General features: G+C 43.3%; 1 protein-coding gene across 2 annotated transcripts; it reads left to right on the top strand.

Moving 5' to 3' along the window:
• Positions 1 to 1,124: 1,124 nt before the first annotated feature.
• On the top strand, positions 1,125 to 21,044 carry TRAF6 (TNF receptor associated factor 6). 2 transcript variants are annotated; one of them, XM_090140794.1, is made up of 7 exons: positions 1,125 to 1,646; positions 7,678 to 8,003; positions 13,160 to 13,310; positions 13,876 to 14,034; positions 14,518 to 14,589; positions 15,806 to 15,883; positions 17,777 to 21,044. In XM_090140794.1, exons 2-7 carry the CDS (start codon positions 7,708 to 7,710, stop codon positions 18,656 to 18,658), a joined length of 1,638 nt encoding a protein of 545 aa, XP_089996920.1. In that variant the 5' UTR covers positions 1,125 to 1,646; positions 7,678 to 7,707; the 3' UTR covers positions 18,659 to 21,044. The 2 variants fall into 2 exon arrangements, with proteins under 2 accessions (XP_089996920.1, XP_031449209.1); XM_031593349.2 differs by having other exon boundaries at positions 1,128 to 1,539.
• The last annotated feature ends 517 nt before the right edge of the window (positions 21,045 to 21,561 follow it).

Below are 21,561 nucleotides of genomic sequence, written 5' to 3'. Positions count from 1 at the left end.
GTCTTGCACCTGGGTCGTAGCAAAAGCTGCTATCAGAACAAGCTGGAGGATGTAAGGATGGAGCACAGCTCTACTGAAAAGATCTTGGAGGTACTGGCAGATGGCAAGCTGGATATGAGCCAGCAAGGTGCCCTCACAACCCAGAAAAGCAAACATATCCTGGGCTGCACACTTCTGTTGAAAGAGTCGAAGTTGGTGATCCTGCCCCTCTACTCTGTGCTGGCAAGGCTTCACCTGGAGTACTGCACCCTGGCATGGAGTCCTCAGTACAGGAGAGATGCAGACCTGTTGGAGTATGACCAGAGGAAGGCCTCAAAAATGATCCAAGGGATGGAACATCTCCCCTGTGAGGATTGGTGGAGAGAGCTAGGGCTGTTCAGCCTGAAGAAGAGAAGGCTCCAGCAAGACCTTATAGCGACCTTTCAGTATCTAAAGAGAGACTGTAGTTCTTTTTGTTTTCAAACAAAAAGAAGGGAGATTTAGGCTGGATAGGAGAAATATGTTTTTTACAGTAAGGGTAGTACTGGCACAGGTTGCCCAGGGAGACTGTGGAAGCCCTATCCTTGGAGACACTAAAGGTCAGGATGGATGAGGCTGTGAGCACCTGGTCTAGCATGGACATCCCTGCTCATTGCAGGCAAGTTGGACTAGATGACATTTAAAGGTCCCTTTCAACTCAAAAGAATCTATGATTCTATAGTTTAGTGGACAGTATTGGTGGCAGACAGTTGGACTAGATGATCCTATGATTTTCTCCAGATGCAGCCTTCTGCCTGCACCAGCTGGCACTCAGACAGGCACTTTTGGCTGGCAGGAGCCCAGGAGAGTTCCAGGGACCAGTTCTTTACTGCAGATCTGGGACCCCAGAACAGAGACAAAGCGTTCTCTGAGTTAACACACGCTAGCCTTGGATGCTTGCCAAGGACAGGCACAGATGCACACAGCAAAATTCCCCTTCTCTGTGTTTAGGGAAACGAAGCTGTGTTTGCATTCGAGCTGTCCTAGTTTTTCACTTCCTTAGAGCCACCCACTGTCACACGCTACTGGGAAAAGCCAACATCCCTACTGCCTATGGTAGCACCGTGTCCATAAGCGAGCCTGGCCACGTCCCCACGGCACCGAGGGGCCGCTGCCACCAGGCAGGGCTCAGCCCTTCGCTCGTGCAGCTGTGCGCTTGTGCAGCGCACGTGCCGCGAGGATTTAACTGAAAAGCTCAGATGCTTTCAGGCTGCAACGCACTGTTTCCAGGTGGAACAGCGTTCCCTAATCACGTCACGCCCTATCCACTCAATGCTTTCAGCACCTGCTCTCCTATCAGCGTTGCTATGTCTCGCATCACCCTGCGCTACGGCGTACTTCGATCCCCCTGCAGGCGGCCGGAGCGGAAGGGCGGGCAGCGCGGCAGGCCTTAGGCGGGCGGCCCCACCGGGCCGGCAGGGGGCGCTGCAGCGGGTTCGGGCCCAGGCGGCCGCCGCCCCGGCTCGTCCCGAGGAGAAGGCGGAAGCGGCGCCCGGCGGGGAGCGGCCGGCGAGGCTGGCGGTGAGTAGGGGTCGGCGGCCGAGAGGGCGGCGCCGAGATTGCGGCGGACCGGGACCGACGAGGGCGGCGAGCGGCACGCCGCGGCCGCGTCTCGCCGTGGAACGCCGGTAGCGTGGGGGCGCGGTGCTCGGGGCCGGCGGGACGGGGCGCCGGGCGGTGCGAGGCGGCGTGGGTTCGGCCGGACCTCGGCGAGAGCGCGCTCCGTCGCTCGGGCATCGCCAGGGGGAGCCGCGGTGCTGGTGGAGGGCGGTTCCGTGGCCGGGGCGCGTCGGGCTGAGCTCCGCCGAAACTGAAAGTGAGCCCCGGGGCGGCCGGGTGCTGGGCCCGGGCCCTGGGCCGGCCGGTACGCCGTGGGCCCGCACTGCGGTGGTGGTTGTTATGGGCCTGGAGGGGTGGTAGCCGGTTTTCTGGCTGTGAAACGGAGACGCTCAGCCGAGGGACCCGGCGTGACAGGGAGCTGGAAGGCTCTGTAGGACGGCCCTGCGGGGAACGTTGCTGTTTCTAAAACTAAGAGCCTCCCTCTTATGTTAGAGGCTGGCAGATCTGCCTGGTTATAGCAAACTTATGAGACGAGTAGGAAGTTATGACTGTGGTCGTACTTTCCGTCAGTGTAACCTGGTTTAGAGTGGTCAGAGTGAATCTTCTCAGGCAGAGACAGTAATCTCCTCTGTAGGTGAGAGGACAATGTTCTAATTATACCCCTTACACCCAGCAGTTAGGGCTCACTGAAAGTAGCTCTGTCCTCTCATGAATTCTGCAATCAGAGGCCGCTGCTGTTGGCAGGGAAACCATGAGCCACCAGCTGTGTTAGCACCTGCAGGTGAACGACATCGCCTTCCTAAGGGCGAAGGGGCCAGAAAAACACAGCCCCACAGTCTGCTGCTATCAAAAAAGAAGTCCCAGAAGTCTGCTGATCACAGCAAGCACGTGACTTCTTTCCTGGCAGGTATTGCTCTGGGCATAGCCCTCCAGCTCTTCTAAGCACCTGGAGACCTGCAGAGCTCAGGCAGGCTCTGCTCTAGGAGAAGTTGGGGTGTGCAAGTGGTGGTTTGAGGTTTGTAGTGCTTTAGCATTGCAGTGCTGCTTTCTTTTTTAAAGGTTTGATGCTATATTTAAGAAAGCGTGCTCAGTAAATACTAGAACCTCTGAGTGAAAAAATGGCTGAGATAAAGGTGCTTTTTCTTGTTGAACTTCCATGACTTTAATATGTCAATAAGGGTAACTTTTGCTTCTCTGCGGTGCATGTTAGCTAAGCAAGCATAAGAAGTTTTTAGATCTGATCTGTGGAGAACTAGGGGCGCAAGATTCTGAGTATAAGGCACATCAAAAAGAAAAGTGAACATGAGGCAGAGTGGAAAGGGGAAATGCCTGAGCTGTTTCAGAATGTGTGCTCAGTTCACTGCTTATTTTCCTGGTGTCTCAAACGATTGTACAAATGCTAGCTACAAGCAGACTGCTAACAAGCATCAACAGATGTAGATGATAATAAAATACAGTTTGGTGGCTCTGCAGAAATGATGCTTGTTCTTAACCATATTTCTCCTGCCTCTTCTTGAAATACTTTCTGTCCTAATGTTTTCTTTGACCCTGCTATGGCAGCATCTCAGCGGAACCCTTGCAGGTTTTTAAAAGGAACCAGAAGTTGTTTTTCACAGTTATGAGTTCTGCATGAATCTCCTGTTGCTTTTTCTTGATTTGCCATTTGATAGCTTTGGAATGAAAGTGTTTTATAGATATTAATTAAAATAAGTTTGCGTAACTGTGTATGTTTTGCCAGGCTGGAGCCATGGTGTTGATAGTCGTACACCTAACAATGCAAATGCTGCTGAGCATAGTGCTTATCAGTTGTCAGACCATTGATTAATCTGCCTGGGAATTGCAAGTATTGCTTCACAAACAAATCAGTTGAAGTCGCTGTGCAGGTCTAACCCAGAAATCTGTTTGACTCATACATCTGTGTGTACAGAACTGTTCTTAACGGGCCAGAAGAAGAAAAAAGCAAAGTTTTGCCTGTGGTTTGTTTGCACGGCACCAAAGGCATTGCCCTCTGCTGCTTTGTCCCAGCTGGGCTGAAAGCAGTTTCATTAGGTTTACAACTTCAAGTGAGGAAAGGGATTTGGAATTACCCTCTGCACTGATTTCTCTGGCTGCTTGGGAGGAATCTTCTTGGAGAGGTCATGCAGAAATTAATTGTTATCAATGTTAATACTCAACATTTTCTGCATCATAACTCGTAAGTTCCCTGTGTAGCAGGTCCTCTGTACTTGCCAAATGCATAGGTATCATCTCACGTTTTAGATAAGTAGGGTACAATGCCTACTCCTATTCCCTCCCATTACCCCAATGAGTGTAATTTTGCAGGCAGTTGGAAGATATCTCGTGTGCCAGTTAGCCTTTGATTTAGGAAACCTAAATTAATCCTGTAGCTCTTTGCTGGAGCAAGAATATCTGTAAAAGTCCTGGCTGAACTCCATGATACTGTGGGACTTCACAAGTCAGACTGCAGAGCTTTATTGCACACAATAATTTAAGGCATGAAAGGCTTCTAGTTCTGTTTTGAAATTGTTTATGTGAATCATAACATGCACTGTGCTTGCAGGAGTTTGCCACTCTGACTTGGTTTGTTATCACAGATTGACCTTACTGCTTTGTAACACAACAGCGTAAATAGCGATGTAGCACAGGTTGCCTGCTGAAGAGCAGTTTCATTATGATTTAGTTAGAAAAGCAGTGTGAGGACTCCATAGCCCTGTCTGTGTCTGGTTTGCTTTGTGGTCTTGAGAGTTGGATCATTACAGATGGCTCATTCTGGAGTCCAGCAGCATAAATAATGATTGGACAGCATGGCATTACTGGTTAGCCTGGAAAGCACCTTATTGTCTTTTGTCAAACAATACAGTGTTGTTGCAATAGAGGAAAAAGAATACCTTTAGTGGCCCAGGGACTTGTGGTGCCTTGTGTGCAAGCTAAAACCTGCTGTCTAACTGCTCAGAGAGTGTGATGGGACTTCCCAGCACTGGGAAATGGTGTTTCAGCTGCACTGACAAACTTAGCGCTTGGGTTTTCTCTGCCTGAGAAACTTCATGCTAACTGGGATTGAAATTGCCCTGTGATGCTCTGGTTTAACTTTACTTGTTCCTTCAAAGTGAAGGCTGTTAGGTTGATTAGCTGGTTGATTACCAGGGTGCTTAATGCGTTACGCTACTGATGTCAAAAAGCTGGATGGATTTAAATGGTTTTGATGTAGATGAGGAAAAAAAATATTTTGTATATAGTTACATTTGTTTGAAAGTTCTGCAGGACAAAATGTGCAATGAGAAACAGGACATTCATATTACAGCACTTAAAGGCTGTGCAAGAATTGTTCTCAGCTGTGAAGAGGTAGTTAGGCTTTGACTGTTGATCTGAGAGGTGGCTGAGTGAGCTTTGATTAGAAAACCTGTGTGCCATGCCTGTAAATGCATGGAAAGGACAAAATTTCCTTCCAGGTGAAGTGAAATGAGCACAGTAGAAGGAGGAATCCTATTACACATTTCACAAAAAACATGAGCAAAACTCAAGTTCTGACTCTTAATCACCCTATTTAAATTTCCTCCTCTTTACAGATAGGGAAATTTGGGCACAAGCAGATAATGAGACTTGCGCTTCTTCTTTGCTCACCCTTTGGTCATATTCAGACAAAAAATCTCCATGTGGGAGTGGTGTGTATCACTGAACAGGGGGATTTTTGTGAGGCTGGGATGTTGGCTGGTTGCACTGACTCATGCGCTAGAATGACTCTGGTGTAGGATTTCTGTTTCCATAGACTCAATGTACATACCTGCTCTGACTGTAGAAACACACAAGTGAAAAACACCACTTGCACTTAAATCTACAGCTGTTAAGATTTTGAGTAAGATGATGTTATCTTTCTTATAAGAACAGTATTTCAAACAGTATGTTTCCTTCTGGAAGTCTCTGAAGGGAAGAGCAGCTCACTCTGCAATTAACATGACAACTGATTTGGATAAAGCTGTGACTTTTTCCTCCTCACGACTTCCCGAATTCCTTTGTGATGTTGCTGAAGGCACGTGTGTTTCTTTTCCCTTTATCTCACTAAATATACCCCTGTGGTATGGAATTATCTGAGTTTTTCCACTCCGATACTGGCCTGTGGATTCTAATCTTGTATACCCACCTTCACGCTCCTTTGGCCCAGCTTAATTCCTGTGCTGTTTTCATGAAACATGGACTCATCATCCTCTGCCACAGCAGTTAAATACAAATTGTTAGTTTGACAACAGCAGCAGCATTTCTTCCTTCAGGGAAAAGAGAACCATGGACAACAGCCTGAAAAAGCTTTTGACAGAGCATCTTTCAAAGCATTGATTCTTCTGTTTCCATTCTGTGGGCTAAACTACTTATTCTTGGACTGTGTCTCAGTCAACTGCCCAAAAGTCATTTGATGTTTAGCTTGTATTTCTGCTGTATTTAGGAGTGCTGTTATGAAGCCTGCTGTGTTAGATAACGTATAAGGATAATACATGAGGACAGAGAAGAGGAGTAGAGGAGTGAACTTTACCCCTTGGATGCAGCTCCAGGCAGCTGTGCTGTGGGATGGCTTCTGCATGAAGTAAGCGGTCTGGCTGCTTCAGTCCTGTCCCGTGTGCTGCTTTGAGACTCTGTACCATAATGCAGTTCCAGGCCATGCCTGGAACACTGCTTTTAGATGCTGCTTGCACCTCCGTGTGCTTCAATGAAATGGAAAGTATTGCGTAACAGAGTAAGTTACATTTTTATTTGAACTCTAACCTGTATATGCTAATTTGGCCTGTTGGACTGCTGGCTTTTTTCTTTCTTTTTTTTTTTTTTGGTAGATCTACCTTCATTTTCTTTCTGTCTGAATAAACGGAGTAAAAATAGCTCATTTACTGTTAACACGGGCAGTACTGCAATAGTTAAGGCTATCATGCAGGTGGCCTAAAGCATATGTCTGTAACAATGCATGTGTTCACAGGTTTCTAGCTGAGGCTCCTTGTGATCAGCATTTTTGTTGGAGTCTTCAGGTGTCACGTAGTAAGTGCTCAAACAAAACAATCTACATGTCATCCTCCCCTTATCTGTGAACACTGTTTAAATGGCTTGTGATGCTCCAATTCTGATAAAGGCAAGAAGTTCTGTGCCCTGGGCTCATGGTTGGGTTAACCCTCACTCTGCATCCTTCACTGCCCCTGGATGCACAGTGATGCACACCAGCAGTCCTTGCAGCCCAGCTCCAGGCTGATCCTTAGGTTTCCATCCCGAATATGCTGCAGATGAAGTGATAGTCTTGCAGTGAACACAGGAGGGGAATGTTGTTTAAAAAACAGGCCTCGCTGTGCCATGCACTCCTCCTCAGGGAAATGTGATTTTTATCTGATGTTCTTACAGCCTTGTCACTTGTCACTCCCACCTATACCGGAAGAGGGATGGGAGAGCGTGAAACCTGTTTGAGCACTGCTAGCTGGTAAATAACATTCTGAGCTGCAGAACTATTAGCCTTATCTTCTGTGCAGCTGCTTACTCAATTTCAAGTCCTACTGACAGTTCTGAAGTGCTATCAGCTATGCTGTGCATTTGCATTTTGTTTGCAGCACATCCTCTGCTTGGTGTGGCTGCCCAGACCTACCTTTTATTTGTGGATATGTACCTAAACTGAGTTGAAAACTATACTGCAAGTCTGTATACAGAAAGCATTAAATAACATCTGTCAGTGCAAGGAAAATATGGAGCTGAGATATTACCACATTCCATTACAGTGCTTTTCGTGGAAACTCTTTGAATGCTTTAAAAGAAAATAGGGCCGTAGGGAAGAGGCTTTTCTCAGTAGGCACAGTGAGGAAAGATACTGTTTACAGAAATCAAGTAGTCAGATGAATGAGATTGCAGGGAGGTGTGTACGTGTCAGTTTTTGAAGTGATAGGATGCTGTGCTCTTTCTTATGCATTACAAGGTAAGTATAAAAAGATACGTCGTGGAGAAACTGGGATAACAGTGGTTGTGGAGAACCAAATCCGTAGCACTGCTCCAGTGCTTGTGGCTGCAGCTCAAATCTTTTCATGACTGGAAGGGGAGATCTTGGAGTATGTCAAATTAACACATCTTTTTGTCACTTTGCAGGGCGTTCTGTGTGGCACCTGACCAGCTGCTATGAGCTTGCTACACAGTGATAGCAGCTGTGGGGCCCGAGACATGGATGGCGGCTGCTGTGCGGCCATGGCCAGCGCCTGCAGCGGGGGAGCAAAAGAAGACAGTGTGAGTGTCGGCAGCGGGACCAGCAACCCGCCCAGCTCCTTCACGGAGGAGACGCAGGGATACGATGTGGAGTTCGATCCGCCCTTGGAAAGTAAATACGAGTGTCCGATCTGCTTGATGGCCCTTCGGGAAGCAGTGCAGACGCCGTGTGGGCACCGTTTCTGCAAAGGCTGCATTGTCAAATCAATAAGGTAAAGGCAAACTTATGGAAATTATTCTTAAGAAGTCACTTGATGGAGTAAACATTAGATAAAAATAGTAACTTATTTGGAGGATTTGGCTACGGCTACCAGGTCCTCTCTTCAGCCCAGGATTGTAAACCTTGTCTTCTCACAGAAGAATCGCAGAATGGCCAGGGTTGGAAGAGACCTCAAGGATCAGGAATCTCCAACCCCCTTGCACATGCAGGGCCACCAACCTCCCCATTTAATACTAGACCAGGCTGCCCAGGGCCCCATCCAATCTGGCCTTGAACACCTCCAGGGACGAGGCATCCACAACCTCTCTGGGCAGCCTGTTCCAGCACCTCACCACTCTCTCTGTAAAGAATTTCCCCCTGACATCCAACCTAAATCTTCCCTCCCTCAACTTAAAACCATTTTCCCTTGTCCTGCTGTTATCTATTCTTTCAAAGAGTCGTTTCCTCTCCTGTTTGTAGGCTCCCTTTAGGTGCTTTCCCTGTGAGTGTTTAGGTAACTACAAGCAGCTACTGGCAGCATGGCTTTTTTGCACGGATGTGGCAATTTGTGCTTTCAGTTCTCCTTGGAATCTGCTTCCTTGTTGGGCTGGAGAATGTAATGAAGAAATAGTCTGGAGCAAAGAGTTCAGAGAGGAAACTGCTGTATGGAGGGGTGGGGAAAAAAAATAGAGGCAAGAATAGGCTGAACTTGTAACAGTGGATGCTAGAAAGGGGAGGGGAAGGCGGAGAGCATGCTGACTGGTAGACTGTACTTCCCTCAGATGTGGAGTATAGTCATCACTGATCTACCTATGCTTCTGAGTATTAAACTTCATTGATAAAAAGTTAGATATTACTATATTTTTGATTCTTGACCCAAGGCAGATTTCTTACTTATGGATCTCACCCTTAGCTCTTTAGTAGGAGTCTTAACTGTGTGACCCACATATGGAATTGGTTGATTTCCCAAATCACTTTGCATGCCTTTGTGCATAAAATCAGATGGTCTTCAATGTTACTTTAAAATGTATTTGCAGTTGTTTTTAGCATGCAAAATAGACAATTGTTCTATTATATAATAAATACATATAAATATAAAAAATATAAATATAAAATAAATATAAATAGTTCTTGTTTAGCTTTCCATACATTTATCCATAGTTCTATTTTCTTTATCCATAGCTCATCATTTTTATATCACTAAATTAATAGTGTGCCAGCAGCAATCCATTTTAGATGGAGGAGGAAGGTATTGGAAATCAGTAAAAGATGAACCTAATTTTGCATTCCGTACTTATGATGGCAGAAGAGAGAATTATTCTCTAGAGAGCATGAAACTCTGTTTGCAGCTCAGCTTTTAACATTAATTTCATCAGCATTTCTGAGAAAAGGATGCAAGTTCATTATCTAAAAAAAATGCAGAGTATCAAAGTTGTTCACACATGAAAAGTGACTCCCCTGTGTGTACTGCGAAGGAGGCTCAGAGATGCTCAGTTCTCTGGTAACCTTGCCATGAAATCATCTCTCTCCCTTAGTCTCTTGCCTCATTTCCTACTTCTGGAGAAGGGAAAAAATAAGTCAGATCTTACCCAACTGCATTACTCAATGTCATTTATGTCAGCCAAGAGCATGGAAGAAAGCAAAAATGAAACTAAACCTGTCAGATTTAACTGTAGGTATCCAGTTTCCTATGCATAAGCAGGTGGCTTCAATTTCTGGCCTTTGCTTCAAATGTTCCAATGTAAATTATTTCAGGTGGTTGTGCATAAATCCATGTGTGCTTGTAAGCATCAAATTAGACTTCCATAGTAATATAAGCCACTACATTGTGGAATTCCTTATTTGCTTTCTTCGTGTTTTCTGATGTTTGTTTGCTTTGCAGTAGTAGTTTTTATATTCTTCTTTAACTTGGGAATTGCTGGAAAAATGAAAAGATAGGAATCTGTAAGGCTTTGAATGGGAGGATGATGCCCACAAATCCTGAAAGTACATTAGTCAGTACTGAGTGTCAGAAACCTTTATTCACCAGTCATTTCAAAGATAATCAAACTGGGTCTCTTCTTCCAGTCTTTTAGATCTTCTGCAGCGATCTTGTTTTCTAATCTTCCTGTTGCAGAGCTATGTAGATGGTCATTGGTAGAGTTTACCATTGTGTTTAGTGAGGAACTGCGGTAAGCTTGTGCTCAGAACAGAGCATCTCATTACAGGTAGAGAAACTCCTTTCTTAAATCTCAGGCTTGAGAAATGGTTTGTCATCTGTTAATTAACGGAGTATTTGTTCTGCTCAAAGTTTTGGATCTATAAATAATAACCTGTAACTCCTGTTCTTCCTTTTTGTATCTTCTTTTTCCCCTTTGTACTCAATCTCTGGAATTATTACTGGCAATTTCAATGAATGCTGAACAAGTGTGGCAAGTATTCTTTGTGTTGGAGACTGTAGATCATCACTGTGATATTTCAGATGTTTCAATAACAGTAAATATTTTCCCTTGTTCCCCACCAGCATCCATTTTTGGGATTCAGCAAGTTGTGAAAGCAGAGCTGGGAACTTGAAGTGCCAGACCATTCTGAGTTGCTGAACTGGGATGTGTGGATTATGCTATTGATTTGGACTGTCATTGTAGTATCTGCAGTCCAACACTGACTTGGAGTTTGTAGTGTCTACAGTACTATATTGATGAATGTCATTGAGAAATTTGTACAGAACTAAAAGGGAAATGGAAAGTGATTTTTACACTAAGTGCTATCTTTTTCCCATTAAGTGATCATCATAACGTTTATTTGGAAAAAATGCTTCTATTTCATCCCCTCTTCCCTTCTGTAGAGCCTGACTGAGCATTAAGTGATACAAGACGGATGGATGGTTGTTAGACAGGAAGTTGCTGAGCAGATGCTTCTTGTGACATAGGCAACAGTTGTAGTTGCCCATGCTGAAGAAACTACCTGCAGCTAGAAAGATTTTTATCAAAAGAATAAGGGGGGAGGGAGGGAAAGCTTTTAAGCACTGAAGTCTTAGATCTTGTAATGGGAAGGGCATGGTTACACCACATGGGTTTGATCGCAGTGTTTGCTTCCCAGCAAACCTTGGCAGCCTGAAGTGCCTTAAAGCGCAGTGAGTCACGATAGTAAGGAAGCTTATCTGCTTTGGTAACTACAAATAATAGTTTACAAATATTGCTGCTTACAAAGTAGTTGAGAAACTTTAGGAAAACTAAGTTCAGATGCAATAGCTAATTAAACTTCATACTAGTCTCCTCCTGTGTCTTATGCCAGAGCAACTTAAGATCTGTAGTGGGGCTCACCAAATTTCAGAAGCTTCTTTATCGGATCAGTGAATTATGAGTTGAGAAGGAGCAGCAGTGAAAGCTTTGGGTGCTAGGAGTTCATTAAATGACTCACGTGCCTCCAATTAAAGCATATGCAGACTCCTTTGTTTCTAAGCTAAACCTATTAGCTGTTAATCACAGAGCAGATATTTCTTCAAACTGAGTTATTTCTGCCTTTTCATAGAAAATGCCATTTGTTCTTACTCTTAAACTGCTTGTTATTAAACAGGAGATCTGATAATCATTATATATAATGAATATGTTCTTTTCTTTAGTGTGTAGAAGTCAAGCTGCTGCCTTACCAGCAAGCCTACCAAACCACCACTGCACTGCATTAAGTGAGAGGTATTTGCAACTGAGCTGTACCTGTCAAGAAGTGACTGCCTGTAGATTGTGTGCGATCTGGGGGAACGCTTTTGGTTTGTGATAAAGATCAGCATATTGCTCAGGGAGCTGTGAAATGAAGTGGCTTGCTAGGTATCTTTTTTTCCATTTGCTTACAATCGTGACTGTCAGACTTGTGGCAAGCAACTCTTGTAAGCCAGACCTAGGAAAGGAAGTTCATTGTCATTTTCTAAACTGTGATTGTTACCCCCACTTCCTCTAGCAGCATTACTGATGAAGGAGTGCTGACCAATTATTTCCTTTTCCAGCAAAGAGCACAAATTCCCTCCTGTCCTCCGCAGCACACTGGGTTCTACTTCCCCCTCACTTGCAAGCAGTAATAATGAATGGCCTTTGATCTTTGTACCACAAGTGTGCTCTCACATTTTCCCACCCCATGGGTTTTTCCATATTATTGCTATTTCCAGTTAAGGAGAAAGATAAATCATAACATATCCCAAGTTGGAAGGGTCCCACAAGGATCATTGAGTCCAACTCCTGGCTTTGCACAAGACCACCCATAATACAAACCCTATGTTGTTGTCTAAACACTCCTTGAACTGTGGTAGCTTGGGACTGTGACCACAGCCCTGGGGAGCCTATTCCAGTGCCTGACCACCCTCTGTTGAAGAACCTTTTGCTAATACCCAACCTGACCCTCCCTAGATGCAGCTCCATGCTAGCAGACAGAGCCTTGCGAAGTGTTAACAGGCTGTGAGTTCCCTTGTGCTAGTTGCATGCACCAATGTTCCACCACTGGACTCCAGAGTTCCACCAGTTAGCAGTGGCTGTGTGGTTGTAATGGCTTCAGGTACAATAACCAATTCCAAATCCGGCACCGTTTTCATAGTTCTTAGTAACTTCTGTGTCAGGAGTTCTTTACCTGTGTTGCTGTATAAATACATAAATTGAAGGATGACCAATGTATCAAGTGATTGTACAAAAAAAAAAGAGATATAGCTCTTCAGATCTTTGAAATAAGTTAATCCAGAAAAGATTGCTTTCTGTGTCAGCGATGATCTCTTTGACTGCTCATAAAGTGAGAAAGGAGGGAGAGAATGCCTAAGAATCTTTAAAGGACTGTTTTGGAAGAGTATGTGAAATATTCTTTTGTGTTTCTGTAAGTACTTCATACAGCTGAAACAAGGCCATAAGTTCTTGTGTTCTCTACATCTTCCACAGGCTTATTTCCAGGGTATCTATCGTGTCATTTGGGCAATTAAAAGCTACTGAGTTAGAACAGCTCTGCAATTTCAATAGTACTACCTCAAATGAAACTTTATGCTGTCAGTTTTTCTAATTGATGTTGCATACTTTCTGGTAATTGTCACATAAATGCCTTTGTTTTCCAGTACTTTCTTCGTGTGTTGTTACCTGGCTGCTAATGTCTTGGTAGTATAAAAATATTTTAAGGGCAAAAGAAACTCAAAATCCTTTTCCTGTCTTTCTGTCATTGTAGAGATGCGGGTCACAAATGTCCGGTAGACAACGAAATTCTACTTGAAAATCAACTTTTTCCAGACAACTTCGCTAAACGGGAAATCCTTTCATTAACGGTTAAGTGTCCCAACAAGGGCTGCTGTATGAAGATGGAGCTGAGACATTTAGAGGTGAGAATTAGATCTGACAATACGGAACCTTGTTTTTATGGGTGAGGAAAAATTCAGACTTAACATAAGGGGTCATACCTGTTCATATTGATTCCACTCATTTAAGCCTACAGCTGGATGTTTAGTTTTGTTCTGATAAGCATGAAGTTGTAATTAGGTGGTTCTCAAACAAATCAAAAACCTGGACTATGTGACATTGTAGTAATGCAGCTCACTCCTTGGGGTCATTTCTGTTTGTCTTTCCATCAGCTTCATCCATACTTGATACAAGTTCCTTGAAGTCAGTGTAACATATCCTTCAAAGCAGTAGATATTAGTTGAAATAATTGTTTTAGAAAATAATACCCAACTTGTAAGGGGGGAAAAAAAAACAGGCTGAATTCTTGAATCATTCTTAAAGCTTTGAATATGTAAAGTCTGATCTTGACCATAGAACATCGAATGGGTTTTCTTGGAAGGAAAGAAGGAAGGGTTGCTGTTTGTTCCTCCTGTGCTGTGCCTTATCTGAAAAGCAAGCAATAAATTAGCACTTGTTTTCAGTATCAAATCTCTTGTCCTTGTTCAGGAGCACCAGTTGCATTGTGATTTCACCACTGTGGAATGTCCACAGTGCCAAGGAGCCTTTCAGAAGAACCACCTGAAAGAGCACATGACACAGGAGTGTCCCCGGCGTCAAGTGTGCTGTCCAAACTGTGCCACATCTATGGCTTATGAAGATAAAGAGGTACTTAGCAGGAGTCTTTCAGCCTCCATTGATATGGGTTTGCTCATAAATATGAATATGACATCAAGGTCTTGTAGAAAGAAAGAAAGGCTTTGGTATAGAAGAGCTCTTTGAACTGCACAGGGGAGAAACTCTGAACACCAGGGCACTTATCTAGGAACCCTGCAGTGTGAAAAGATGTGTCTAACAGTGGTTGCTTTTTGGCCTTGGCATCAGAGAGGGGCAGTACCTACTGGCAAAGTAATATACAAAGCAATATCCCACACTTTGTATGCCTGGTGGAAAGGATCAGGAAGTGCATCTTCTGGGGGTACCTGCTAACACACGAGAACAGGATCACTTCAGAGTTCTTCTCCTAGCTCTACTTTTTAAAATTTATGTTACAGTTGTGTTCAGCTTTAAAATCTCATCAGAAGTGATTAGCATTCTTCTGAATTGCACAATGTTATTAATTTGTTTTCCTCTATTGCTGTTTGTTAACAGCTTCATGACCAAACCTGCCCTCTTGCCAATGTATTCTGTGAATATTGCAACACAATGCTCATCAGGCAGCAGGTAAGAAACTACCTTTTTTTTTTGTGCTTAATCTGATTTTGTACTTAGAATGCTGCTTTAATCATAGAATGGCTTGGATTGCTAGGGACCTCCAAGATGATCTAGTTCCAGCGCTCTGCCCTGGGCAGACTTGCCAAGCGCTGCATCAAGCGCTCAGTCAGGCTGCCCAGGGCCCCATGCAGCCAGGCCTTGAACACCTCCAGGGATGGGGCAGCTGCTGGTTCCATGGGCAGCTGTGCCAGCATGGTTATGTGATTGAAGGGTTTCACACACACTTAATGAAATAGATCTCTCTTAAGGAGGATGAGCTCACTCCCCAAGGATACCTCTGCTTGAAGGAAACGCAGGTGTTCTCTGCAGAGTGTAAGCAAACATATAAAAGTAAATACAAGCATGTTTGTCCTTAAGATAGCTGCTGTAGCCATCTCTTTACAGAGAACAGCTTTTGTATTTTTCACAATCTCAAAATAAATCTGAAGAAATGGTTTCTTTCCTGGCTATTAAATTTCTCCTCATCTCTCTGAAGAAGTTGCATCCCCTGCAGGTGTAATACTGATTTAAATGCTGCTAAGAGGCAAACATAACTTCAGATTATATAGTTTCACAGTTTATTGTTTAACAGAGAATGCAAAAACAGACTAGTAAATGACCTATACTGAGCTTATAAACAAGTCTTTTGCCTGAGAAACCTGAAATTATCCTTAGTTCTGGTTAGGGCTGGCAAGGCCTTAGCTGAAGCTTTTGGGGTGCAGCTTTTGGGGTGAGGATGGACAGGGAGAATTTGGAGTGATGACATAATTGGGTCTGTAAAACATGGACTGTAAGAAAGAGGGAAGTAATGTGGTCTTATTGAGAAGATGATAAGGAAGGGTGACACAGCTATTTCTAAGTACATGTAAATAGTAATTCAGAAGGGAAAGTAGTAGACTGTGTAGGCTAGAAACAAAAGGCTTATGCTCAAGAGAGGAACTCTAATGCTTTCTGATGCATAATCTAAATACTAAGTCAGTGAAGTGTATGTAAGGAAGATGTTGAATTTTTATCATTAGCTGCACACTCTTGTTTAAAGTTTCCCTATTTCTCAAATAAATGAAACAAAAATAAATTGATTTTACTTCAGGTACATATACTGAAATAGGGCTAGTGGACTGTGATGATGTTTTATAAAGAAATACTCTTGATGGGGAGTACTCATTTCAAATCTGATTTGTTTTAGATGCCCAACCATTATGATAATGATTGTCCTACTGCCCCAGTACCATGCTTTTACAGTGCCTTTGGGTGTCCTGAAAAGGTAAGCTTTGTCAGAAGTGTGAGCTGCAGATGTTTTCCATGGCTCTTTGTCTGTTCCTACTGTCTCATCTACCAATCCGGATCTTCAGTGATTGGTGGAGTTGGTCATTTGGAGGCATTCTAATTCCAAAACATGGCATGTTGATCCAGTACTTCTCAAAAGTCTTAAGTTTAGAGAACTTGAATGTGTACCTGATGAATGTGTATTATTCCATGAGTGTATTCTCAGCTTTATACTAGTAAGGTAACTTCTAACATTTCTTACAAAGTTCTGACTAAATATAGTTTTAACTTTTTAGATTTGGTGAAGATGAGTTGAGAATGTTTTAGATATGATTAAATTCCAAAGCTACATAATCTGGTGTCAATGGTTTATGGGCTGGTTCTGTGACTAGCAGGGTGAGGGGACCCACAGACTCATGCCCTGGAAAAGGGGACTCATAGAATGACTTGAGTTGGAAGGGACCTCAAGGATTGTGAATCTCCAACATGGTCTGCCAACCTCCAGATTTAATACTGGACCAGGCTGCCCAGGGCCCCATCCATCTGGCCTCGAACATCTCCAGGGGTGGGGCATCCACAACCTCTCTGGGCAGCCTGTTCCAGCACCTCACTGCTCTCATAGTAAAGAACTTCCCCTGATGTCCAACCTAAATCTTCCCTCCTTCAACTTAAAACTGTTTCCCCTTGTCCTGCCATTATCTACCCTTTCAAAGAGTTGACTCCTCTCCTGTTTATAGGCTCCCTTTAGGTACTGGAAGGCTGCAATGAGGTCACCCTGCAGCCTTTCTGCTCCAGGCTGAACAAGCCCAGTTCCCTCAGCCTGTCTTTGTAGAAGAGGTGCTCTAGCCCTCTCATCATCTTTGTGGCCCTTCTCTGGACTCTCCCCAACAGTTCCCTGTCTGTCTTGTACTGGGGCCCCAAACCATGAGGTAGTACTCCAGGTGAGGCCTCATGAGGGCAGAGTAGAGAGGGACAGTCACCTCCCTGTCCCTGCTGGCCACAGAAATAAAGGGGAAAGGGTAGGGAGATGGGCCTAAAAATGAAACTGCAGCAACAATCTGAGGAGAAACAAACTGATTTACTAAAGATATTGGAATGCAAGATAACATAGTATAATACAATATAATTAGAATTGAAGCTAATAAATCAAATAAGATGAGAATATCTGAAGGCTTTAGTCTGATGCTGAGGTGAGATGTCTAGCCAGGCTGAGCGCAAGGCAAAAAGGGGCCATCTTGAGATATGCAAACAGTTCTATCTTATCTTCTGAGTAGACAACAGAAACAATAGCACAAAGTCCTCTGGGGGATGTAGTATGTAGTTGTTCTTCTCTTCTGAGAACCAGGTACCAGGAATGATCCATGATCCACTGAATTGGAGCATTAACTCTTTAACTCCTAGTGCACCACATGATGTTATGATGTGGAATACTAATAAAAACCATAAAACCATGATGGTTGGATATTCTTATTTCTAGTTGTGCAATAACTCTGAAAATTAACTTTCTCATCCTCATGCCATCAGTTCTCGTAGGTCTTTATCATCTGGTATCGGAGAGCCATTTCTGCAAATCTACAAAGGAAATGCAATGCTGATTTAGCACATGTACTTATTTATTGCTGATGCTTTTTCACCAGGTGTATATTTTGTCCAACAGCATTTGTCCACTGACATCTGAATGTATTTATCATAAATGATTTTGAATTTGAAGCCTTTCATTCGTACTCGCATCACCTTTGCTGCTTTGTCACGTTGTTTTTCTTTGACTCTCATTCTGGTTTTTCTCTCATAATAGGACTTGTTTGATTTTTATTAATTTGTACTTTAGAACCACATTTAAGATGTGATTAACGTGTGATAGATTCTTAATGCTATATCTCTTAAATCCTAGATGCAGAGGAACGAACTGGCACGACACATGCAGGAATTCACTCAGGTTCACATGAGAATGATGGCTCAGAGCATTCAAAATATCAGTGTTACTGCTACAAACCCTGTACCTTTTATCAATGGTCTACCGTTTGAGCCTGCCCTCTTCTCCCATGTGTCACATGCCCCATATAATTGTAATCCAGAAGTTGAAAACTTCAAAGAAACCATTCAGCAATTGGAAGGTCGTCTGGTGCGACAAGATCACCAAATCAGAGAACTCATTGCAAAGATGGAGACACAAAACACTCACATGGCAGAACTCAAACGTACTATCCGAAATTTGGAGGGAAAGATTACTGAAATGGAGGCACAGCAATGTAATGGTATTTACATCTGGAAGATCGAGAACTTCAGTGGACTTCAGAAAGCCCAGGAAGAAGAGAGACCTGTTGTGATGCACAGTCCTGGCTTCTATACTGGAAAACCTGGCTACAAGCTGTGTTTGCGCCTGCATATCCAGTTACCAAATGCTCAGCGGTGTGCTAATTTTATATCTCTGTTTGTCCACACGATGCAAGGAGAATATGACAGCCATCTGCCTTGGCCTTTCCAGGGCACTATACGACTTTCTATTTTGGATCAATCAGAAGGCCCTGAGAGACAGAATCATGAAGAAGTAATGGAAGCCAAGCCAGAGTTACTCGCCTTCCAGAGACCAACGATTCATCGCAATCCAAAAGGTTTTGGTTATGTGACTTTCATGCACCTGCAAACTTTGAAGCAAAGAACCTTTGTAAAGGATGATACCCTTCTGGTGCGCTGTGAAGTTCTAACACGTCTAGACTTAAACAGCCTTCGCAGGGAGGGATTTCAAGCTCGCAGTACTGATGGAGCTGCGTAACCAAGTCTTAACCAGCCCTGGTCGTACTCTTCCACCACAGATACATGCATGCTCTACCATCCATATAGGCTGAATAAGATAGTAAATGTTGCCACAGTTGATCTTCACCTGAATAGCTCTATGAGGTCATGTGTTTGCGTACTAGCAATTGTTCTCTATTAAAGTTGTAAGCTACTTCTGTAGCAAGCTAACTAAAAGTGTGGTTAATCAGAATCTAACTGCCTACAGTTTTCAGTAAGAAAATCTTACTGAAGTACCTATACATTTCTGTTTGGCAAAGTGCAAGTAAGTCATAGCAGAAAAGACCTATAAATCTTTGCAGCTCAGTGCCTTGGAGTAAGTACCACAGCAGGGAAATCATAGGTAGGTAAATTAATAAAGATGAGGGTTAGGCTTTTTTCATGGAGCTTGGGAAAGCTTTGCCTTGGGTGAGATGATTGCTATATTGACTTACCTACAACTTTTAATTGACTATGCTTCTCTTGAAATCTGAAGCCAGGTTAAGGCTTTGCTGACACAACTTAAAATGAGATGCTTCAACCCTTCCTTGCTGCAGTTAGAAGTTGCGTGTCGATATCAAGTTGATAGTAGAATTTCTGAAAGGTAGGTGGTAGTGGTGTGAGGAAAGTTAAAGGAGCCAAGTTCTTAGAAATATTTGTAGGATGGTCCAAAAGTGCTACTCCCACTGCTCTCTATTTTGACCCAAATTTTTGTATGTAAGTGCGTGTGGTGTGTGTTCCAAGCCCGGACTCTCAATTGCTGTCAGTAGAGGTAAGTGTAGCATGAGACTGAGTGGTGTTGTCAGGCAGTGTGGGTAGATACGTGAGCAAAGGTTAGGTATACAGTAACTAGACAGGGTTGCAGAATTTTATTGTTGAAACCTAAACTTGAAGCAGGGTTGAACGTGGGAATCTGAATCTGAGTCATCCCTTCCCTTGATGTTCTGGGTGATATGAGCTATAGTAATCTCCTATTAATACTCAGTGGACAACTGGCCACAGCTGTGTCCCATTAGACAATAGCACTTCAGGAGGGAAGAAAAGCCTGTTAATTAGTGTGAGGGAAAAATTGCAGTCCTGTTTGTTCTCAGGAAAAAAGCCTGCCTTCCTTAACAGCTCTTTAACCAAACACTAAGTTCACTAGTTCAAGGATTCATGAGCTTCCTCATGTTGCATGTGTTACTGTTTTCTGCTTCTTATTTATATGCCCTATAAATACTAGTTTTGACCAGTCAAAGCAGAGTAGGTAAGTTCACTGGTGCTAATGATTTACCATAGTACTGTACTGATAAAGCATGGATCTTTTCCTTCAAAAATAGCGGAGAGAAGTCTTGTTCACTCCCTAACTGAAGTGTGCAGCCTAAGGCAGAGTACAGTAGTAAGCCCTTCAGCAGCATCTCTTTTCCATTATTTCTGCAAACCATTGAAACAGTGTAAGGATTGGGATGCTGCAGCTTAAAAGACATTGAAAGGCAGCCCAAGCAAGCGGTCCCTTCAAAGCAACCTCCCAGGGATCATCGGTGGGGAAAGTGTATGTAAGTGCATATACTTAATATGCACAAGACTAAGGAATGAGTACTACAGTACATTGATACGGGAGGTTTCTCCACCTAGTTGTAGGAGCTTAGAAGTTGCAGACCTACCTTTACTGGCTTGTTCAGTTGGATGCATTTAACCAATTTATTTTGTAGTGTTTGGAGGACAAGTGAGCTTGTATTACTCAATAACAGGAAAAGATCCATGCTTTACATCTGTCTTTTTAAACTTCTTCAGTCAATTTTATACTGTGTAGTCTCATACCATTAACTAAGTTGTTCCACTGTGTCTCCATGTAAAGCAGTGTTGGTAGTTCAGCCATTCTCACTGAAAAGCTTTTAATATGTGTAACAGTACTCAGATCAGCAATAGCAGAAGGCAGTTCTTTGCTCTGCAGAGTAGTTCTGCAGTCCTTTACAGGCTGTTAGTTACCTGTCTTTTTCCAAGATACTCAAACATTACCATTCTCCTTTTTCTGTGTGGGTCAGGGGAGAAAGGCAGAAGGACTGCTCATTTACAGCAAGAAGCAGCTCTCAGTTCCCTACTCAACCTTGGCGATGTTAACAAAAGGGCCCTGCCTGTGCTCTAAGAGTTTATAACAAAGGCCCACTAAGTGCATTAATACTTTGCGTTTGAAGCTTTGTGTTAGGAACTCTCAACTACAACAAACTGAATTCTTGCTTTGAGCCTTTTCTGCTACATTTGATACAGTTCTGCCTCTGGTTGAAACTCAGGTTGGTGGCAGGTTCAGAAGTTAAAATGATTCAGGCTAACATTGTACAACAGCACAACCCAGTAGCAAATAGAAAGCATGTATTCACCCTTAAGTAGGAATGCTCAAGTCACTGCTATTCTACTCTTTTCTATTTTGATATTATCTGGTAGGACTCTGAGTGATGCCAAGTTACTGTAATGCCAGAATTTTACATAAGAAGCTTCGACAGCTAACGTGCTAAATATTCATTTCTCCTGCCCTGAAACATAAATGTTAATGAAACATTAATTTGCGTACTTGTTCCAGTTCCCTTATTCTTTCCCACCTTTAACTGAAGTTCCAGTGCTTTCTCTTCCAAATAAGAACAGCATCTTCAGCCAATGGAAAAACTTAAGAGTCTGGATTGGTCCCACCTCACTGTAATTGTCATGACTATTACCCTTTACTCAAACTTTCCTGAGGTTAGTACTAAGGTGCTCGGTTTCCATAGGAAAATATTCTTAATTAAATAACCTCTTTTTTCCAACCTTACAAATGCGATCGTGTTTTGAAAAGTCATTATACGAGGGTGGGTTGAGAACTCCTTAAAGGGAGGGGAATAGCGTGTAGCTTCCTTGAGAGTTGTACCTGAAACACAAAAATAGGAGTATTAA

This window comes from Phasianus colchicus, chromosome 5 (genome assembly GCF_987193195.1).
Source record: "Phasianus colchicus chromosome 5, bPhaCol1.hap1.1, whole genome shotgun sequence".
Lineage (NCBI taxonomy): Eukaryota > Metazoa > Chordata > Aves > Galliformes > Phasianidae > Phasianus > Phasianus colchicus.
Note: the sequence above shows the minus strand (reverse complement) of the source record. Positions and strands in the feature narration are given on the sequence as shown.